The sequence below is a fragment of the Cucurbita pepo genome, chromosome LG09 (assembly GCF_002806865.2).
Source record: "Cucurbita pepo subsp. pepo cultivar mu-cu-16 chromosome LG09, ASM280686v2, whole genome shotgun sequence".
NCBI classification, from domain to species: Eukaryota; Viridiplantae; Streptophyta; class Magnoliopsida; order Cucurbitales; family Cucurbitaceae; genus Cucurbita; species Cucurbita pepo.
The window spans coordinates 4,942,062-4,958,516 of NC_036646.1; the positions used below are offsets into that span (position 1 = coordinate 4,942,062).

Consider the following 16,455-nt stretch of genomic DNA (forward strand, 5'->3'; position numbering starts at 1 on the left):
TTATTCTCAAATAAAAAAAAAAATTAAAATTTAAAAAATTTAAAAAAATTTTAAAAAATAAAATCAGCCAGGTCTGGTTTTTTTCTCTCCCTAGCTAGATATATATATATATATATAAATGTATAGCAAATATTGGGCATTTCAGATGCAAATTCCTTTTCTTACACAAATATCCTTCACCTCTCTGTTTCATATATACCCTTGGTTACCTTACTTGATATTGCATATTTATGTTGAACATAAACCAAAACAGTAACTGGAACCGAAGGAAGAGATAGCAAAAAGGAGGGCCTCTCGCCCTCTCTTCTTATTATGCCTTCTCTTAGATCTTAGATTCTACACTTCCCACCTGGGTCCTTTTCATTTCGGTAAGTTTTTTATTCTTTCTTCTTTTCTTGCAATCCTTTTACTCCAATGCTTTCTGGGTTTTCAATCAAAACTCATTTCCTCTCAATTTTGACCTCTCCGCTCATTTCCCTTTTCTTCCTTTGCCCTTTTGAGCATTTCTGGCTTCTAGATCCATCCTGGCCGCTCCGATGTTCTGAGATCGAATCTGATTTCAATCATTTGTTTGTTTAATTTAGCTTGCATTCTGAGGCTTCCCCTAATCAATGCTTCTTTGGATTGTTTGTGTTTAAGATATGCTATTGGTGTGTGGTTTGTGGATTCATTTTGTTGAATGGTATTTGATGGGGTTAGTTGGGATGGATTTGTAGAGTGGGCTCATGGATCCTGGCAAGCTTTTTATTGGGGGTATTTCGTGGGACACAGATGAAGATCGACTTAAACAGTATTTTCAAACCTATGGAGAAGTGGTGGAGGTGATGATCATGAGGGATCGGAACACTGGCCGTGCTCGTGGCTTCGGTTTCGTCGTGTTTTCTGACCCTGTTGTTGCAGCTAGAGTTGTATTGGAGAAGCATGTTATTGATGGAAGAACTGTAAGTTTTTTGAATTCTTCTTTTGATTTTGCTAATCAATATGCTCATGGAAGGATCATGGTTTTCTTGATTGTTCTTTGGTGTTCATCATGATTGAAACTTGTCAGAACTCTTCTTACATTTACATTTTTTTGAGTTCCACAACTCGGGGATGAGAATTTGAATATCTTGTTGAGGATTGTTGGGAGGGAGTCGTACATTGGCTAATTTAGGGAATGATACTGAGTTTATAATTAAGGAATACATCTCTATTAGTATGAGGCCGTTTTGGGAAGCCAAAAGCAAACTAACGAGAGCTTATACTCAAAGTGGACAATATCATACCATTGTGGAGGTCCGGGATTCCTAACATGGTATCAAAGTCATGCCCTTAACTTAGCCATGTGAATAGAATTCTCAAATGTCGAATAAAGAAGTTGTGAGCCTCGAAGGTGTAGTTAAAAGTGACTCAAGTGTTGAACAAAGGGTGTGTCCTACATTGGCTAATTTAGGGGTTTATAAGTAAGGAATACATCCCCATTGGTATGAGGCCTTACGGGGAAGCCCAAAGCAAAGCCATGAGAGCTTATACTCAAAGTGGACAATATCATACCATTGTGGAGGTCTGTGATTCCTAACATGGTATCAGAGTCATGCCCTTAACTTAGCCATATCAATAGAAAGCCTCGAAGGTGTAGTCAAAAGTGACTCAAGTGGTGTGTCCCACATTGGCTAATTTAGGGGTATATAAGTAACGAATACATCTCCATTAGTATGAGACCTTTTGGGGAAACCAAACAGTACACAATCATACCATTGTGGAGAGTCGTGGTTCCTAACACTAGTTAACGTCGAATCACTTTTGTGTTGAAAAACATATAAACTATAATTTTCCTTTGGAGCTTTGGATGGGAAGATTTGGCTGTCTGCATTTTATCAGGGTGAATTTTGTTTCATGTGGCTGTTCATATTTTTGTGGAAGTACAATGCCGCCTGCATTTGCCCCGAATTTCAATCGTTTCGGGAACCGATTGTTTATACATGTTCTAGAAAAGGTAATAAGCACGATGACAGTAAAGGAATGGTTTGAAACTAGTCCAAGTGAGCATAACTCAATGGTAACTAGCTATACCCTCGACCGAGAAAGGACATCGGAAGAATTGAAACTCAGATTTGTGAAAATTCGGGGGCTCGATATCTTATGGAGTTCGTGGATGCACGGACATTAGGATTTACATGTGATGTTCACTGCTTATATTAAAATGATACATTTTGTTGCGTCAAGATATATCTATTTGTATCGTAATTAGAGTAAAGTTTATCATGTTCATGTTTCGATATTGATTTTTTTGTTTTAGGTTGAAGCAAAGAAGGCTGTTCCTCGAGACGATCAGAACATTTTGAGCAGGAACAATACCGGTATCCTTGGGTCACCTGGCCCGACTCGCACAAAGAAGATATTTGTAGGGGGTTTGGCATCAACGGTTACGGAGAGTGACTTCAAAAAATATTTTGATCAGTTTGGAACGATCACAGATGCCGTGGTGATGTATGATCACAATACTCAGAGACCGAGAGGCTTTGGATTTATCACGTACGAGTCGGAGGAATCGGTGGAGAAAGTGTTATACAAAACATTTCATGAACTCAATGGTAAAATGGTTGAGGTTAAGAGAGCTGTTCCAAAAGAATTATCACCAGTGCCAAATCGAAATCAATTAGGTGCATACCCTTACAGTTTTGGTAGAGTTGGTAGCTATTTAAGTGGTTATAATCAAGGATATAACACAACCTCAGTTGGGGGATATGGACTGAGATCTGATGGTAGGTTTAGTCCTGTTACGGTCGGTCGGGGTGGGCTGTCTCCAATTAGTCCTGGTTATGGAATAGGTCTAAATCTCGACGCAGGGTTGAACCTGAACTATGGGACCGGTCCCAATGGCAGTTCTAACCTCATTTACGGACGGGTAATGAGTTCTTCCTATGGTGGAAATTTAAATAGGTATGGTAGTCCAAGCCCCATGGTATATGGCGGAGGCAGTGGAGGTAATGGTTCTATTTTAAGCTCGTCGGTTCAGAATCTGTGGGGAAATGTCGGTAACTCGGCTGGTACGAATGCCTCGCACCTGAGGACGTTTCCTGGCTCTGGTGGTGTGCATACGGGAACGAGTTCATTGAACGGTATTGGAGGGCTTTGGGGTGTAGGTCATGGCGAAAACGCAGGTTCTTCTCCATTCAATGGTGCTGGTAATGTCGAGTTTGGAAACGGAGGAAGCGTTGTAGGTTATGGTAGAAGCATTAGAAGCAATGTTTCTTCAGCTTCTTTGTACTCTGCACCAAATATTTATGATGAAGTTCATGGGAATAATGAAGAAGGAAACTCATTTTATGGGCATTCAAGTTGGCAGTCATTGCCCACAGAGCTTGAGGATTCTTCCTCAATTGGGTTTGGGCTTGGCAATGCTGCTTCAGATGTTATTAGTAGAAACAATGCTTCTGGTTATACTGTTGGATATGGTGTTTCTAATACACAGTCGAATAGAGGTGAATCTCTCTCTATCTCTTTCGTTCTTTTATCGTCGTTACATGTGAGATCCCACATCGGTTGGGGAGGAGAACGAAACACTCTTTATAAGAGTGTGGAAACCTCTCCCCAGTAGACGTGTTTTCAAAACCTTGAGGGTAAGTTCGAAGGGGAAATCCTAAGGAGGACAATATCTGCTAGCGGTGGGGTTGGGTTGTTACAACTGATATCAGAGCTAGACACTAGGCGATGTGCCAATGGGGAGGTTGTTCCTTGAAGGGGGTAGACACAAGGCGATGTGCCAGTAAAGACGCTAGGCCCTGAAGGGGGGTGGATTTGGTAGGAGTCCCACATCGATTGGAGAAAGGAATGAGTGCCAGCGATAACGTTGGGCCCTGAAGGGGGTGGATTGTTTGAGATCCCACATCAGTTGGAGAGGAGAACAAAACACCCTTTATAAGAGTGTGGAAACCTCTCGCTAGTAGATGCGTTTTAAAATCCTTGAGGGTAAGCCCGAAAGGGAAAACCCAAAGAGGACAATATCTACTAGCGGTGGGAACGGGCTATTACAAATGGTATCAAAGCCAAACATCGGGCAATGTGCCAGCTAAGAGGCTGTTCTCCGAAGGGGGTAGACACGAGGCGGTGTGCCAGTAAGGACGTTGGACCCCGAAGGGGGTGGATTTGGTAGGGGTCCCACATCGATTGAAGAAAGGAATGAGTGTCAGCGAGGACGCTGGACCCTGAAGGGGGTGGATTATGAGATCCCACATCAGTTGGGGGGGAGGAGAACGAAACACTCTCTACAGGGTGTGGAAACCTCTCCCTAGTAGTAGACGTGTTTTAAAATCTTTGAGGGTAAACTCGAAAGGGAAAGCTCAAAGAGGACAATATCTGCTAGCGGTGCATTACATCTCTACAAACATTAGATCTTCGAGCTTATTGATATCAGTTTAAGCATGATTAAAACGCAACGACGTTACTTGAACAAGATCTGTTTATGAATGGTGAAATGTTTGTTTGATTCAGGAATTGCTGCTNCGAGGGCTTGGGAGTTAGCAAACTCTCTATAACAGTATTGACACTCGTATTTCCTCTCACCGGATGCGGCGGCGGCGCCTCCTCCTCCTCCTCCTCCACCTCCGCCTCCTCCTCCTCCTCCCCCTCCTCCCATATGATAATATGATACTGTGAGAGCTAATTTGTTTTCTGTTTTGAGAAAGTGTCCCATAAAAGAAAGCAGGTTCCAGAGGGTTTGGTTTTTGGATTGAGCTTGAAAATATAGGTATTTTCTTCCTTTCTTTACTTGTAATTTGATTTGATTGATATGTATAATTGGATTGTGGGTAAGGTCTGATCATACGTTACTCCGACAAAGAAACGGTGTCACACGAACGAATCGACATCATATTTTTTCTTCTTTTCTTTGGTTTCGGGTTCGTTTTAGAACAACTCATTCAGGCTTTCTTCTTGTTGTTTCATCTCTTGTTATTATTATTAGCGGTTCTGGGTTTTTACTTCTCATGTGATTGATTGTATGAAACTGAGGTTGATTTATTTAGACATAGATCATACTCTCCATCTACCTTCCTTCCAATTCTTTCTTACTTTACAGCAAAAACGGATCTACAAATTATCTGCGATTACTTTATGCATGTGCTATGGTTTTTATTTACAATGCTACCATCAACTGGGTGCAATGGTGCGTTGTCTTTACCTAAAACAAAAGAGTAGCATATGCTTTGAATATTTTAACGGTTACAGGGTGCATTGCCTTTATCTAAAATATAAAAGCAGCACGTGGTTTGAGTATTTTAAGAAATATTCGGTAAGTGATCCTACTTTGGGGTCAAGGAATGTAAACATTTACCTATCCTTTAATACAATAATATTGGAGTAGTGAGTGACCCGCTTTGGGGCTAGGGAATGCAAACATATGCAATCATAATAGGTTGAATTAGGGAATGCAAACATATGCAATTATGATTATGGACCTATCATTTAATACTATCATAGAGGTGACCTTCAGTTCAGACAAATTGGATGTGTAGAACTTTCTTACACACGACCTCCACATCCGAGCGTGAGCCCACCAAGCGCACACCCTTTAGACCCATCATAGTCAAGTGTCCAGAGAGGTACATAGTAAGAGTTCATAACTCTTATACTAAAATCGAGTCGCATGATAATCCTGTGAATATTAATCTTCTCAATTAATAGATTGATAGAGAGGTAAATACTTTATTGTCCAATCGTATTATACAAACTTATTGTATAAGATGACCCCACTCACATGTATGAAAGACTTGGACTATGTAATGAAAACACGTGCAAAAGAAAACAATGAAATTCACTCAATTTAAATCAAAGTAAGAAATGTAATTCTGTGTACACATATATCAAATTACTACAATTTCTATGCATACATATAGGTAATTGTTTTAATTTTTATGCATGCTGATAGGTCATGTCTCTGACGCAAATCCAGGGTAAACAGGTCTTAAAAACGGATCAAGAGAAAAACTTGAATTTAATCGATCCAACTAAACTGTTGACCGTTAATTAATTGATTGTTGACCCGAACCAAGGCGCATGTTGAACCAAATCGAATGCACAAGCTAGCATCCTTGCACGTTTCCTTTCGTTATTCTCTAGTGATCCACACCAACTCACTGCAGCATAGCTCAATGGCAGTGGCCGAGCTACGGTGGTTATCCTAACACCTCTACCAATTTGATGGTTGCACAACCCATGCTTAATGAAATCTAACATAAAATAGCCACCAAACTCATAAAAATTCATATCAAGGACTTACCGACTTAGCTGTGGTCGACTAAGTCGATGACAAACTAAGACCAAACAGGGCAACAATACCCCTTAGTTTCAATCAAAATGCCAATCAAAATGCAATGACGATCACTGAATCATAACAACTTTCTGACGAGTGTAGAATTCAATTCCTTTATTCGAGTTAGAGAGTGAATAAGAACGGAGAGAATGAGTAAGAACAGAGTTGATGAGCAATGAAAATCATGTGATTTATAACGACTTGCAAGAAATTGGTGAGATTTATCTAGAAGTTAAAAAATTTAACCGGCATGGTTATATATATATATATATATAGATTTATATATGCTTTTATTTGCCCATTTTGTTTTTTTACTAACGGGACAGGTTGAACGGTGTAAAACTTACCTAATACAATCACACGATAATCAGACTTTTCAATAGGTCAATTATTTTAATTAAGCGTGCAAAACATATCTAAATTTTTATTATTAAGAACTATTCTTTATGTTTCATGTTTTCACGCGTGAGAAGCGTGCGACCCACTCTTCATAAGGATGGAATGTAATTTATTATATGATTATTTTTTGGAACGTTTTGTTAATTAATTTTTTCCCGTCCGCTAAACCAGTACGAGAACATATTCCTGCCCCCGTCCCTGGAATCGTTTTTGAGTACAAACACGACTCCTCCAGCTAATCAAATCAAATCAAATCAATAACTCCTACTAATTTTCAAGTACAAACATGAATATTGTTTACAGAGAAGACAACATAAGATACAGAGTTTCAGAGCAATGGAATATGTAAAGTACTAAGATGAGCAACAGCTACCTCTTTTGGCCTCCTCTTCTACTTCCTCCTTTCCATGTAACACTACGGTACTTCTTCCATTCTCCATCCACCTCCCATCCTTCTTCTTGTGTTCGTCAGATATCATAACTTTTCGGCTCAGTATGCTGTAGATCTCCTTCACGACTGTCTGGAAAGCGTTCGTTACGTTCGAGGAATCGAGGGCCGAGGTTTCTATGAAGAACAGACCTTGAGCTTCTGCCAGAGCCTTCCCTTCAGCAGTACCTACTTCTCTACCATCCTTCAGATCACACTTGTTGCCTACCAGTACGGTTACTACGTTCATGTCGGAATGAGCTGTTTAATAAAACATCGATTACCCAATCAGTCCTTTCAGGGTATAAACACGACGAAAACTTCCCGACATAAACAACCTAACACCGTGACAATATCATTACAAATAAAAAGCGTATTGTTATTATAATACTCACTGTGAAGTTCATTCAGCCATCTTCCAATGCTGTCAAAGGTCGGACGCCTGCTAATGTCGTATACCACGAGAGCTCCAACTGCTCCTCGATAATAAGCAGATGTAACAGCTCTAAATCGCTCTTGTCCAGCAGTGTCCCATATCTGAGCTTTGATTTCCTTTCCATTTATTTCCATCTTTTGGGTTTGGAACTCGACTCCGATGGTTGATTTCGAGTTAGGGTAGAATTCATCTCGAGCAAATCGAGCGAGCAAATTCGATTTTCCCACGGCTGAATCACCAATTAAAACAATCTTGAAAAGATAATCCTCTGTTTTTTCCTCCTCAGAATAAAAAGCCATTGCTCAGACCTCACACAAACTCTATAGAACCATAATAGTTTCAAAATACCTTCTGAAATCAGGGTTCTTCACAAACTCAAATTCAACATCAGGATGCAATTCTTCCCTATTCACAATCAAAGAAATAGAATTCGTGAAGATACAAAGGGAAACTTGAAAGGAAGGGAAAGGTATAAAATAGGCTGGCAGACACATTTCGTGAGTACTTACTTACTTGATGGAGTAAAGAAAGAATCTATGAGCTACCTATATTCTGAAGCCAATAGACAATATTATGACATTCTATTATTAAATGAGTAACATATCACCAATAGACCAGTATACATGTATAGGATACTATTGCCAAGCAAGATTAAACTTAATACCTTGAGAGCAATGCGTTTGCACGTGACCAGCGGGCGACCAGCCCAGTTTTATCATCCAGTAACCGATATGAATTCACAAAATAAGCTGTATTTTCCTCATCTTTTATATACATTCAAATACTTTATAGAGATGGAACAACATACAAGATTTTGGCACCAGCAAAGAATGACTTTCTCGAGCGAACCATTGGAACAGACACACAAGCACAAAAAAGAGTAACTACCAATGTCACACGTGACGATTGGAGTCTCTTTATGTAACGTCCCAGGCCCAGGCCCACCACTAGCAGATATTGTCTTCTTTGGGCTTTGCCTTTCGTTCTTCCCCTCAAGGCTTTAAAATGCGTCTGCTAGGGAAAGGTTTCCACACCTTTATAAAGGGTGTTTCGTTCTCCTCCCCAACCAATGTGGGATATCTCACTTTACGACCAGACTCAAATATTAATTTACACAATTTCATCGTCCACAGAGAAAAGTGACATGACAAGATCAATTCATAGTCCACATGCAAAGGATGCAACAAAAAGCAATCACATGATCAGATGTTTTTCTTTACTTGCCCATTTGCTGGTGAAAAAAGAGAAAAGAATCCCCCTTTCCTTACAAACTCTTCTAACTAATAACATCACTCACATAACTTATATTCTCAGATATCATCGTCTTAAAAGGAGAGGACGATCTCGTGGTCTTCTATAAGAGCTTTTTTTGTTTTGGTGATTTTGGTCGGAAAGCGATATAGGAGAATCTACATCATAAATCCTCTTCAAAGATCATACAGAAGCAGAAATACTATGATATCTACTTTGGTGCAAATTATTATATCATGAAACTCTTCAAAAGAAGAAAATAAATCGATAATCGAGCAAAACAGTGAAAGTAAGGGACTCAAATCAAGCAAAGTCAGGCTAATATGAACAAGGCATGAACACACACAAAACTTATTCGATCAAGTGAAAATTTCCTTAGCTTCGTAATTTTGTTTCTAAGGGCGTTGGCAATTCGCTAATTTACATATATTTCTAAACATTCTGATAAATGTATGCTTCACAGAGAGAAACTGAAATGTCTCAGAAAACACTTTTCAGTTATAAATAATGACAAGAGAAGAGTAATTACCAGAAGAACATCTAACACAACACGAGCGCATTTTATCATCAGAACTCATCTGACACGAAAAACAAATTCTCGTGACTTTGTTTTACCAAAGTATTGACCAGCACATTCCAAGTCACATTACTAGGTACAAAACCATTCTCTACACCTCTATAAAAAAATAAACAAGCATCATTCACCATGCCTTCTTTACAGTGCCAACTGATAAAAGTATTATACGTAAAAGCATCAGGGTGAACACCTTCGACTTGTAATCTATCAAATAGATTTAAGGCTTCCCTGATACGTCCAACCTTGCAAAGTCCATTTATAACGCTGTTATATGTGACTATGTCAGGCGCGAAACCTCGATTAATCGCATCTCTTAGAAACTCAAATGCATGGTCCACTTTTCCAACTTTACAGAGCCCGTTGATGAGAATATTACATGATATCGTATCAGCGTTAAGTCCATCCATTATCATTTTCTCGTATAATTCCAATCCTTTTTCAACATTCCCAGCTTTGCAAAACGCTTTTATCAGTCCATTGTAAGTAATCTTATCAAGGATGCATCCTCTGAATAACATATCGTTAACAAGTGCAAGTGCTTTTTGGAATGCACCCCTCCTCAAAAGTGCATGAATCAGTGTATTATAAGTCACGTTGTTGGCAACTAAACCGTCCAATAACAAATTATGAAACAACCTGAAGGCTTCATCAATCTGATCAACCTTGCACAATCCAAAGATTAGAGAATTATATGTAAATAAGTCGGGCTTGCAACCTTTCGTGGGCATTTCACGAAACAGATTTAAAGCAGCATGAACCTTCTCATTCCTACATAGGGCGCATATCAAGCAATTGTATATAACTGTATTTATAGTCAATCCCTTTGTTGACATCTCATGTAAAACAAGACCAGCCTCTTCAAGACAACCAGCTTTACAAAGCCCATCAATCAATATTGCATATGTGATCACATTCGGCTTGCACCCCCTCCTAGACATCTCATTAACCAAATCACGAGCAAAACCAAGACTCCCCTCTTTGCAAAGCCCGTGCATCAAGATGTTGTATGTAAAAATATCAGGGTCAAAACCAAAGTTTATCATAGTCTCATTAAGAAAGCTTTGAGCTTCCTTAAGTCGTCCACTCATAACATACCCCTTGATTAACGTATTCAAGATTGCATTATTTGGACAAGGAACTTTGTTCAATAATGCTCTTGCTTCATTGAGTTTTCCAATCCTACATAATCCATGCAACAGAAAACCATAAGTCATACTATCTGGGTTGAAACCTCGAAGAAGCATCCGATCAACCAATTTTGCTGCATCTTGAATTTTATTTACCTTGCAGAGGCCATGAATAACATCATTGAAGGTTTGAACATCAGGCATGCATCCCATAACAAACATTTCTTCTAAAAGCTTTAAGGCTTCACTAACTTGGTTATTTTTGGATAGCGCATGTATTAACGTCTGATAAACTATAGAATTCGGTACACATCCATGCTTTGTCATGTCTCTAAGGAGTGAGCATGCAGAGTCGACCTCATTAATCATACAAAGAGCTTTCATCACAATGCCAAAAGTAAAAACAGTGGGAGAAATACCCTTACTCAACATGTCATAATAAACATTTGTAGCAACTTTTGGACAATTGCCCGTCACGAGTGTTTCCAAAACTACGTTATAAGATTCAAAAGTCGGTTCACATGAATAGACAGCTCTCATATCTAGCAGCAATCGAATTGCCTGTCCAGGTTGTCCAGCTTTCCCATAATGTTTCATAATGATCATGAAAATGGACTCTCGAAAAACAATCCCTTCTTCTTTCATCTGTGTTAACAGTTTATCTATAACCTTGAACTCCCCAATTGTTCCAAGCTTATTTATTAGCACATAGTATACATCAAATGTATGGCAATAAGCCTTTTGGGCACCCACCCGTTCAAATATTTCCAACAATGTGGGCACATCAAGTGGAAGCTCAAGCAATTTACAAAGTTGAACAGGGGTAATTAGAATGTGGGACTTTCTAAGCTTTGTGAGATCAAAAGGTTCAAGTAAACTCTCCCATTCGGATTCACGCTCTGATTCAATATTCATCTTGGTTGAACAACCACTTCCATCTCCAATATTCCCAGCTAAGAAGCTAGATTTGCAAGAGTTCTCAATATGATTAATAATCTTAGGCTCCAATGAACAAAGATTTTTGGTCCGTTTAACAATGTTTCCAAAAGAAGTATACATTAATAGAAGATTGTACAGGTGGTTGACTTTAAATTGCTGTTGAATAATCGCTTACAAATATTGCAAGAAATTTTGATTTTTCCCACAGAAAAATCACCAACTAAAACAGAATCATAATATCTTAAGCCATCGTCCAAGCCTCACAGAACTCTATAGAATCATACTATCTTAAAATACCTTCTGAAATTTGGATCCTCCAGGAAGTCAAATTCTGAAATTCCACCTAAACATCAACTCTTCCCTATCTACAATGAAGAAATAGAATTCAAGTATATAAGGGACATGGGAAAAGAAATAAACAGAAGTCCAGAGAATGGCACCGAAACCCATAAATCTTAATAAGCTCAGACTAGAATAGCACGATGAATCAAGATGAGTTCACTCCAGAATCGAACAACACAAAAGTGAAAGGAAAATGAACTCTATTTCCATAAATCAAACAGCTCATTGAAACCAACAATCATGTTTCCCAACATCAACCAAAACCCAGAATTGCAGAAAGCAAAAGTCCCAAGAAAAACTTAAAAGAACATGAAACTCCAACAGAGTGGGGGTTAGATTTGGAGATGAGGAATGGCAATGGGTAAGTTCGTCTTAATTTGAATTTGAGTTCTAGTGATCAGAATGAGGGAAAAACAGAACGGAGTGGGCACGTGGGGGCAGCAAGTGAAGGCTGAAAGCGAAAAAACTGCAAGAAGTTGAAGAGTAAGAAGGGATTGAAATGAAAAAGGAAAAGGGGAAGATCAATACCTGAAATGAGAGTTAGGGTTGCAAATTACGGGGAGGAAGAAGCAGCTTCGTCAACGTTCATCACTTGGTGAGATAATGATAATGGGAACAGCAAGAGCAGTGACGTGAATCCTGATTCTTCGTTCGAAGCGGAAGCGGTACTAAAATCAGAATGGATTGAATTGGAAACTGAAGCAAGAATCTGGGCTGAGCTATAACAATAATGGCCCGCTCGCTCAAGTTCCTTCAACAAAACAGTACAAAATTTCCGATTTCAACCATGAACAAATCTCAAAGTTCTAAGATAGAAATTAAAATTTTCGCCCAATCAAGAGTATGACTGGAATTTGAACTTTTGTTTGAGTTGTTGGATGAGTCAACCCTAAACTTGGTTCTTTTACAAAATAAACATAATAATAATAATCAACTAAAAATGTCGAGAAAATAAAAAATAATAATAATAATAATAATCAACTAAAATGTCGAGAAAATAATAATAATAATAATAATGTTCATTCTAAAGAAGATAAAAAAGCATTCATCTACAAAAGTATACGTTTTAGGTCAACATATATGTATGTGGATACCATGAGGCGGGCCTTGGAAAGTCACGAATTGTAACGGCCCAGATCCACCGCTAGCAGATATTGTCCTCTTTGGGCTTTCCCTTTCGGGCTTCCCCTCGAGGCTTTAAAACGCGTCTGCTAGGGGAAGGTTTCCACACTCTTATAAAAGGTGTTTTGTTCTTCCACACAAGGGTGTTTTGATCTCCTCCCCAACCAATTTGGGACATCACACGAATCCTCTTGAAAGAAAGGGGTGCCTTCGGGAACGCAGCCATAGGTGGTACATGGTTGTCATCAGCTTGTGCCGTAAGGTGTTGGGTTAAGTCCTGCAATGAGTGCAACCCTCGTGTTTAGTTGCCAACTATTGAGGTTGGAACCCTGAGCCTGCCGGTGATAAGTAAGGACTTCTATTTTCTTGCCCGCCCTCACCCCTAATTGGCCTAAAACGCTTCTAATCCTATGCTTAAACTAGGGGGTGTACATGGTCCGAGTTGGGTTAGGTTGAGGGATTTTTTTTGACCAAAAGTTCGGGTTGGTTGGATTGGTAACCCAACCCAACCCGAAACTTTTCACAACCCGACCCAACCCAATCTATATTTTCGGGTTGGGTTCAGGTTGGGTTGTTAGTTTTTTTTTTTTTTTTTAAGTTTTATTTATCCACAATTTATAATTATTCAGATATAATCTTATATAAAATATATTAAAAATTTACCAACAAACACAAATCAATCCATAATTATTAAAAAAATAATAATAAATTCAATAAAAAAAATAAGCGAAAATTGTAACATATTAACATAGTTCGAGTAAAAATTATGACATATTAATATAGTTGAACATGTCATAAACCTAATTTAAATAAGGTTAAGTACAGACATTTCTTGAAAATAGGTTAAAATAGAAAAAAAAAAATATAAGATATATCATCAAATTAAATAAATAATAATCAAAGTACCAGGCAAACCTATTATAAATAAGATTTCTTAATTTATTTTATATATTTAAATTTAACTCGGGTCAACCTGAAGGTTTTACCCACGAACCCGAAACCGAACTAATTCAGCTCGGGTTTAGAAAAATGAACCCAACCATACCCAAAATGCTAATTCAACCCAACCCTTGTAGTTCGGGTTGGGTTGGTCCGGGTTGTCGGGTTGTCGGGTTGAATGTACACGCCTAGCTTAAACACACAAACTCTTCTATCCATATCAATACCACTATGTAATATGCTTTCTCCAAGTATCCATAACTTTTTCTTTTTTTTATCTTATTATTATTATTTACTTATAAACATAAAATAACATAGGGGCTCAATATTGAACCAATAAAAGCTAAACGGCTGAACGAAACCTAAGGCGTACTTATGCAACACTCAGACACAAGGAAGTTTTGAGAATAAGTGATATGGAAATCAACCCAAGGGAAAGTATGGAACGGATTACCTTGATGATCAAGATCAAGAGTAAAGAAAACTCGTTTCTAAACTCGTGATTCGAATCACTCCACAAGAGGTTTGATCAATACCACTTGAATGACTCTACATGCAAGTTCTAAACACAAGAATTTGCAAAGAAAGTTTAGCTCTCAACAAAGCTAAAATAGAAATTCTATTCTCAATTCCAAAATCTGATGTCTAATCAAAGAAAAGAAGGCTTTATATAGCCTTTACAAACCTTAACCTATGTGATACATAACTCCAAAATTAAATGGGCTAGTAAATGAGAAATACCCATAACCTCCATATTAAAATGGCTAGTTAATGGTGGAATATAGTAACCTATGTGGGTTACAATATAACCTTAACTCCTATATTTAAAACTAGCTTAAATATGAAAACAAATAGTTAAACTATAATTAAATAATGCAAATAATAAAATGGGCTTATTAGTCATCCTTGGACTATTGATAAATTCAGCGGAGTTCATTAAATGCAACTTAAAGTGCATTTAATTCATCTCTGTCTTGAAGCTCAACTTTGCATAACATATAAGGGAGGTCACCAACGTCTTCTAGAATTTCCTTTGATGAGCTCACCATAGCTTGAATATAACTGTATAAGGTTTGTTGTAGCTTCTTGGCTCTCGTCCTTGTAATTGGACCTTGAGGTATGGAAATTCCTTGGTCGTTGTTCATATCAATAAGTAGTTACACGAAAATCATATGTAGTTTTTAGAAAGTTGAACTATGGAACATATATAACAATTATGAAGTTGATTGGGCTGAAGTGATAACTAAACTCTATGGAGTCGAGTTACGAGAACAATTAAGCACAATAAGTCTTATTTACAACAAACAACCTACGATCGGAATGACTATAGCATACAAATTTTAACCACAAGAATTTATAAAGTAAAAACTTAGCTCTCAACAACGTTAAAATAGAAATTCTATTTTTTTTAATTAAAAAATGTGATGTCTACAACCAAAGAAAATAAGTCTAAGTCTTTGACGACCTTAACCTATGTGACACATCACTCTCATCTTAAAATGGAAATATTCCTAACCTCCATATTAAAATGTCTGGTTAATGATAAAATGTGGTAACCTATGTGAATTACGATATAACCTTAACTCATAGGTTAAAAACTAGCTTAAATATAACAAACAAATATTTAAATTATAATTAAATAATGCAATAAATGAAATGTACTTATTAACCATCTTTGGACTAGTTTCATAAATTCAATTAAGTTCGTTAAATGCAAATTAAAGTATATTTAATGCATCTGTATCTTGAAACTCGACTTTGCACCACATATAAAGAAGGTCTTCAACGTTTTCTAGAATCTCTTTTGACGAACTCACCATAGCTTGAAAATAAGTATACAAATCTTGTTCTAATTTCTTGACTCTTGTTCTTATAATTGAACCTTGAGGTATGAAAATTTCTTAGTCGTAGTTCATATCAATTTACCTTATTTTGTAAATGATTATCCGACAAAGCCGTGATTAGAAATGGTTAGTAAACCCAATCCATGAGTTCATTAAATTACCTTTTAGCCCTTCTTTTTATATATTTATTTCATTTAAAATTACAAACTTTTTAAATAGGTTCATAATGTTATGCAAGTTTGGGCAGGAGTGACCTCGTTCCTGTCGACTACTAAATACCTATATGGTCCCTTCCCCATCTTGCCAACGTTGACTTGAGTCTCTTCAACATTACTATAGTTTTTACTGTTATCCTTTTCTAGTGGAGAATTATACATTTGATCTTCTTAATATAAAACCGTTTGCGATTGTCAAATACTGCTCATACCAAAGGTGCAACAAAATAATGTCATGGTCCATTTGATATATAAGTTTATACGGTCTTTGAATAATAAATTTCAGACTTTTCAAAATTAAACTAAAATTTATTGAATAACTATCTAAAATAGAGCTGCCATTCAAATTATCTAAAAAATTAATCTTTAAAAATTATATAATAGTATTTTATCTCGTAAATTTTGTATTTAAACTTTCAAAAATATCAATAGTATCCATAGAGTTTACGTTAAAAATACCCTCTTTTAATAATTTAATTAATATCCTTACAATTTTTAAAAAATTTAAAAATATCCTTAATATTATGTTAAAAATACTCATAAAA

General features: G+C 37.3%; 3 protein-coding genes across 4 annotated transcripts; 1 reads left to right on the forward strand and 2 right to left on the reverse strand.

The window, feature by feature from the left end:
* The first annotated feature begins 725 nt into the window (after positions 1–725).
* On the forward strand, positions 726–4,517 carry LOC111802088 (heterogeneous nuclear ribonucleoprotein 1-like). Its single transcript, XM_023686335.1, has 3 exons — positions 726–941; positions 2,279–3,464; positions 4,474–4,517. The coding sequence occupies exons 1-3, from the start codon at positions 726–728 to the stop codon at positions 4,515–4,517; spliced, it is 1,446 nt and encodes a 481-aa protein (XP_023542103.1).
* Positions 4,518–6,926: 2,409 nt separating this feature from the next.
* Positions 6,927–12,579, reverse strand: LOC111801734 (ras-related protein RABA5a-like). 2 transcript variants are annotated; one of them, XM_023685858.1, is made up of 4 exons: positions 12,319–12,344; positions 11,746–11,813; positions 7,514–7,959; positions 6,927–7,379 (listed from the first exon to the last, which is right to left on the reverse strand). In XM_023685858.1, the coding sequence occupies exons 3-4, from the start codon at positions 7,851–7,853 to the stop codon at positions 7,045–7,047; spliced, it is 675 nt and encodes a 224-aa protein (XP_023541626.1). In that variant the 5' UTR covers positions 7,854–7,959; positions 11,746–11,813; positions 12,319–12,344; the 3' UTR covers positions 6,927–7,044. The 2 variants fall into 2 exon arrangements, with proteins under 2 accessions (XP_023541626.1, XP_023541627.1); XM_023685859.1 differs by lacking the exon at positions 11,746–11,813 and having other exon boundaries at positions 12,319–12,579.
* On the reverse strand, positions 9,347–11,752 carry LOC111801733 (pentatricopeptide repeat-containing protein At5g64320, mitochondrial). The gene has a single exon (XM_023685857.1). The coding sequence runs from the start codon at positions 11,566–11,568 to the stop codon at positions 9,373–9,375; it is 2,196 nt and encodes a 731-aa protein (XP_023541625.1). The 5' UTR covers positions 11,569–11,752; the 3' UTR covers positions 9,347–9,372.
* Positions 12,580–16,455: the final 3,876 nt, after the last annotated feature.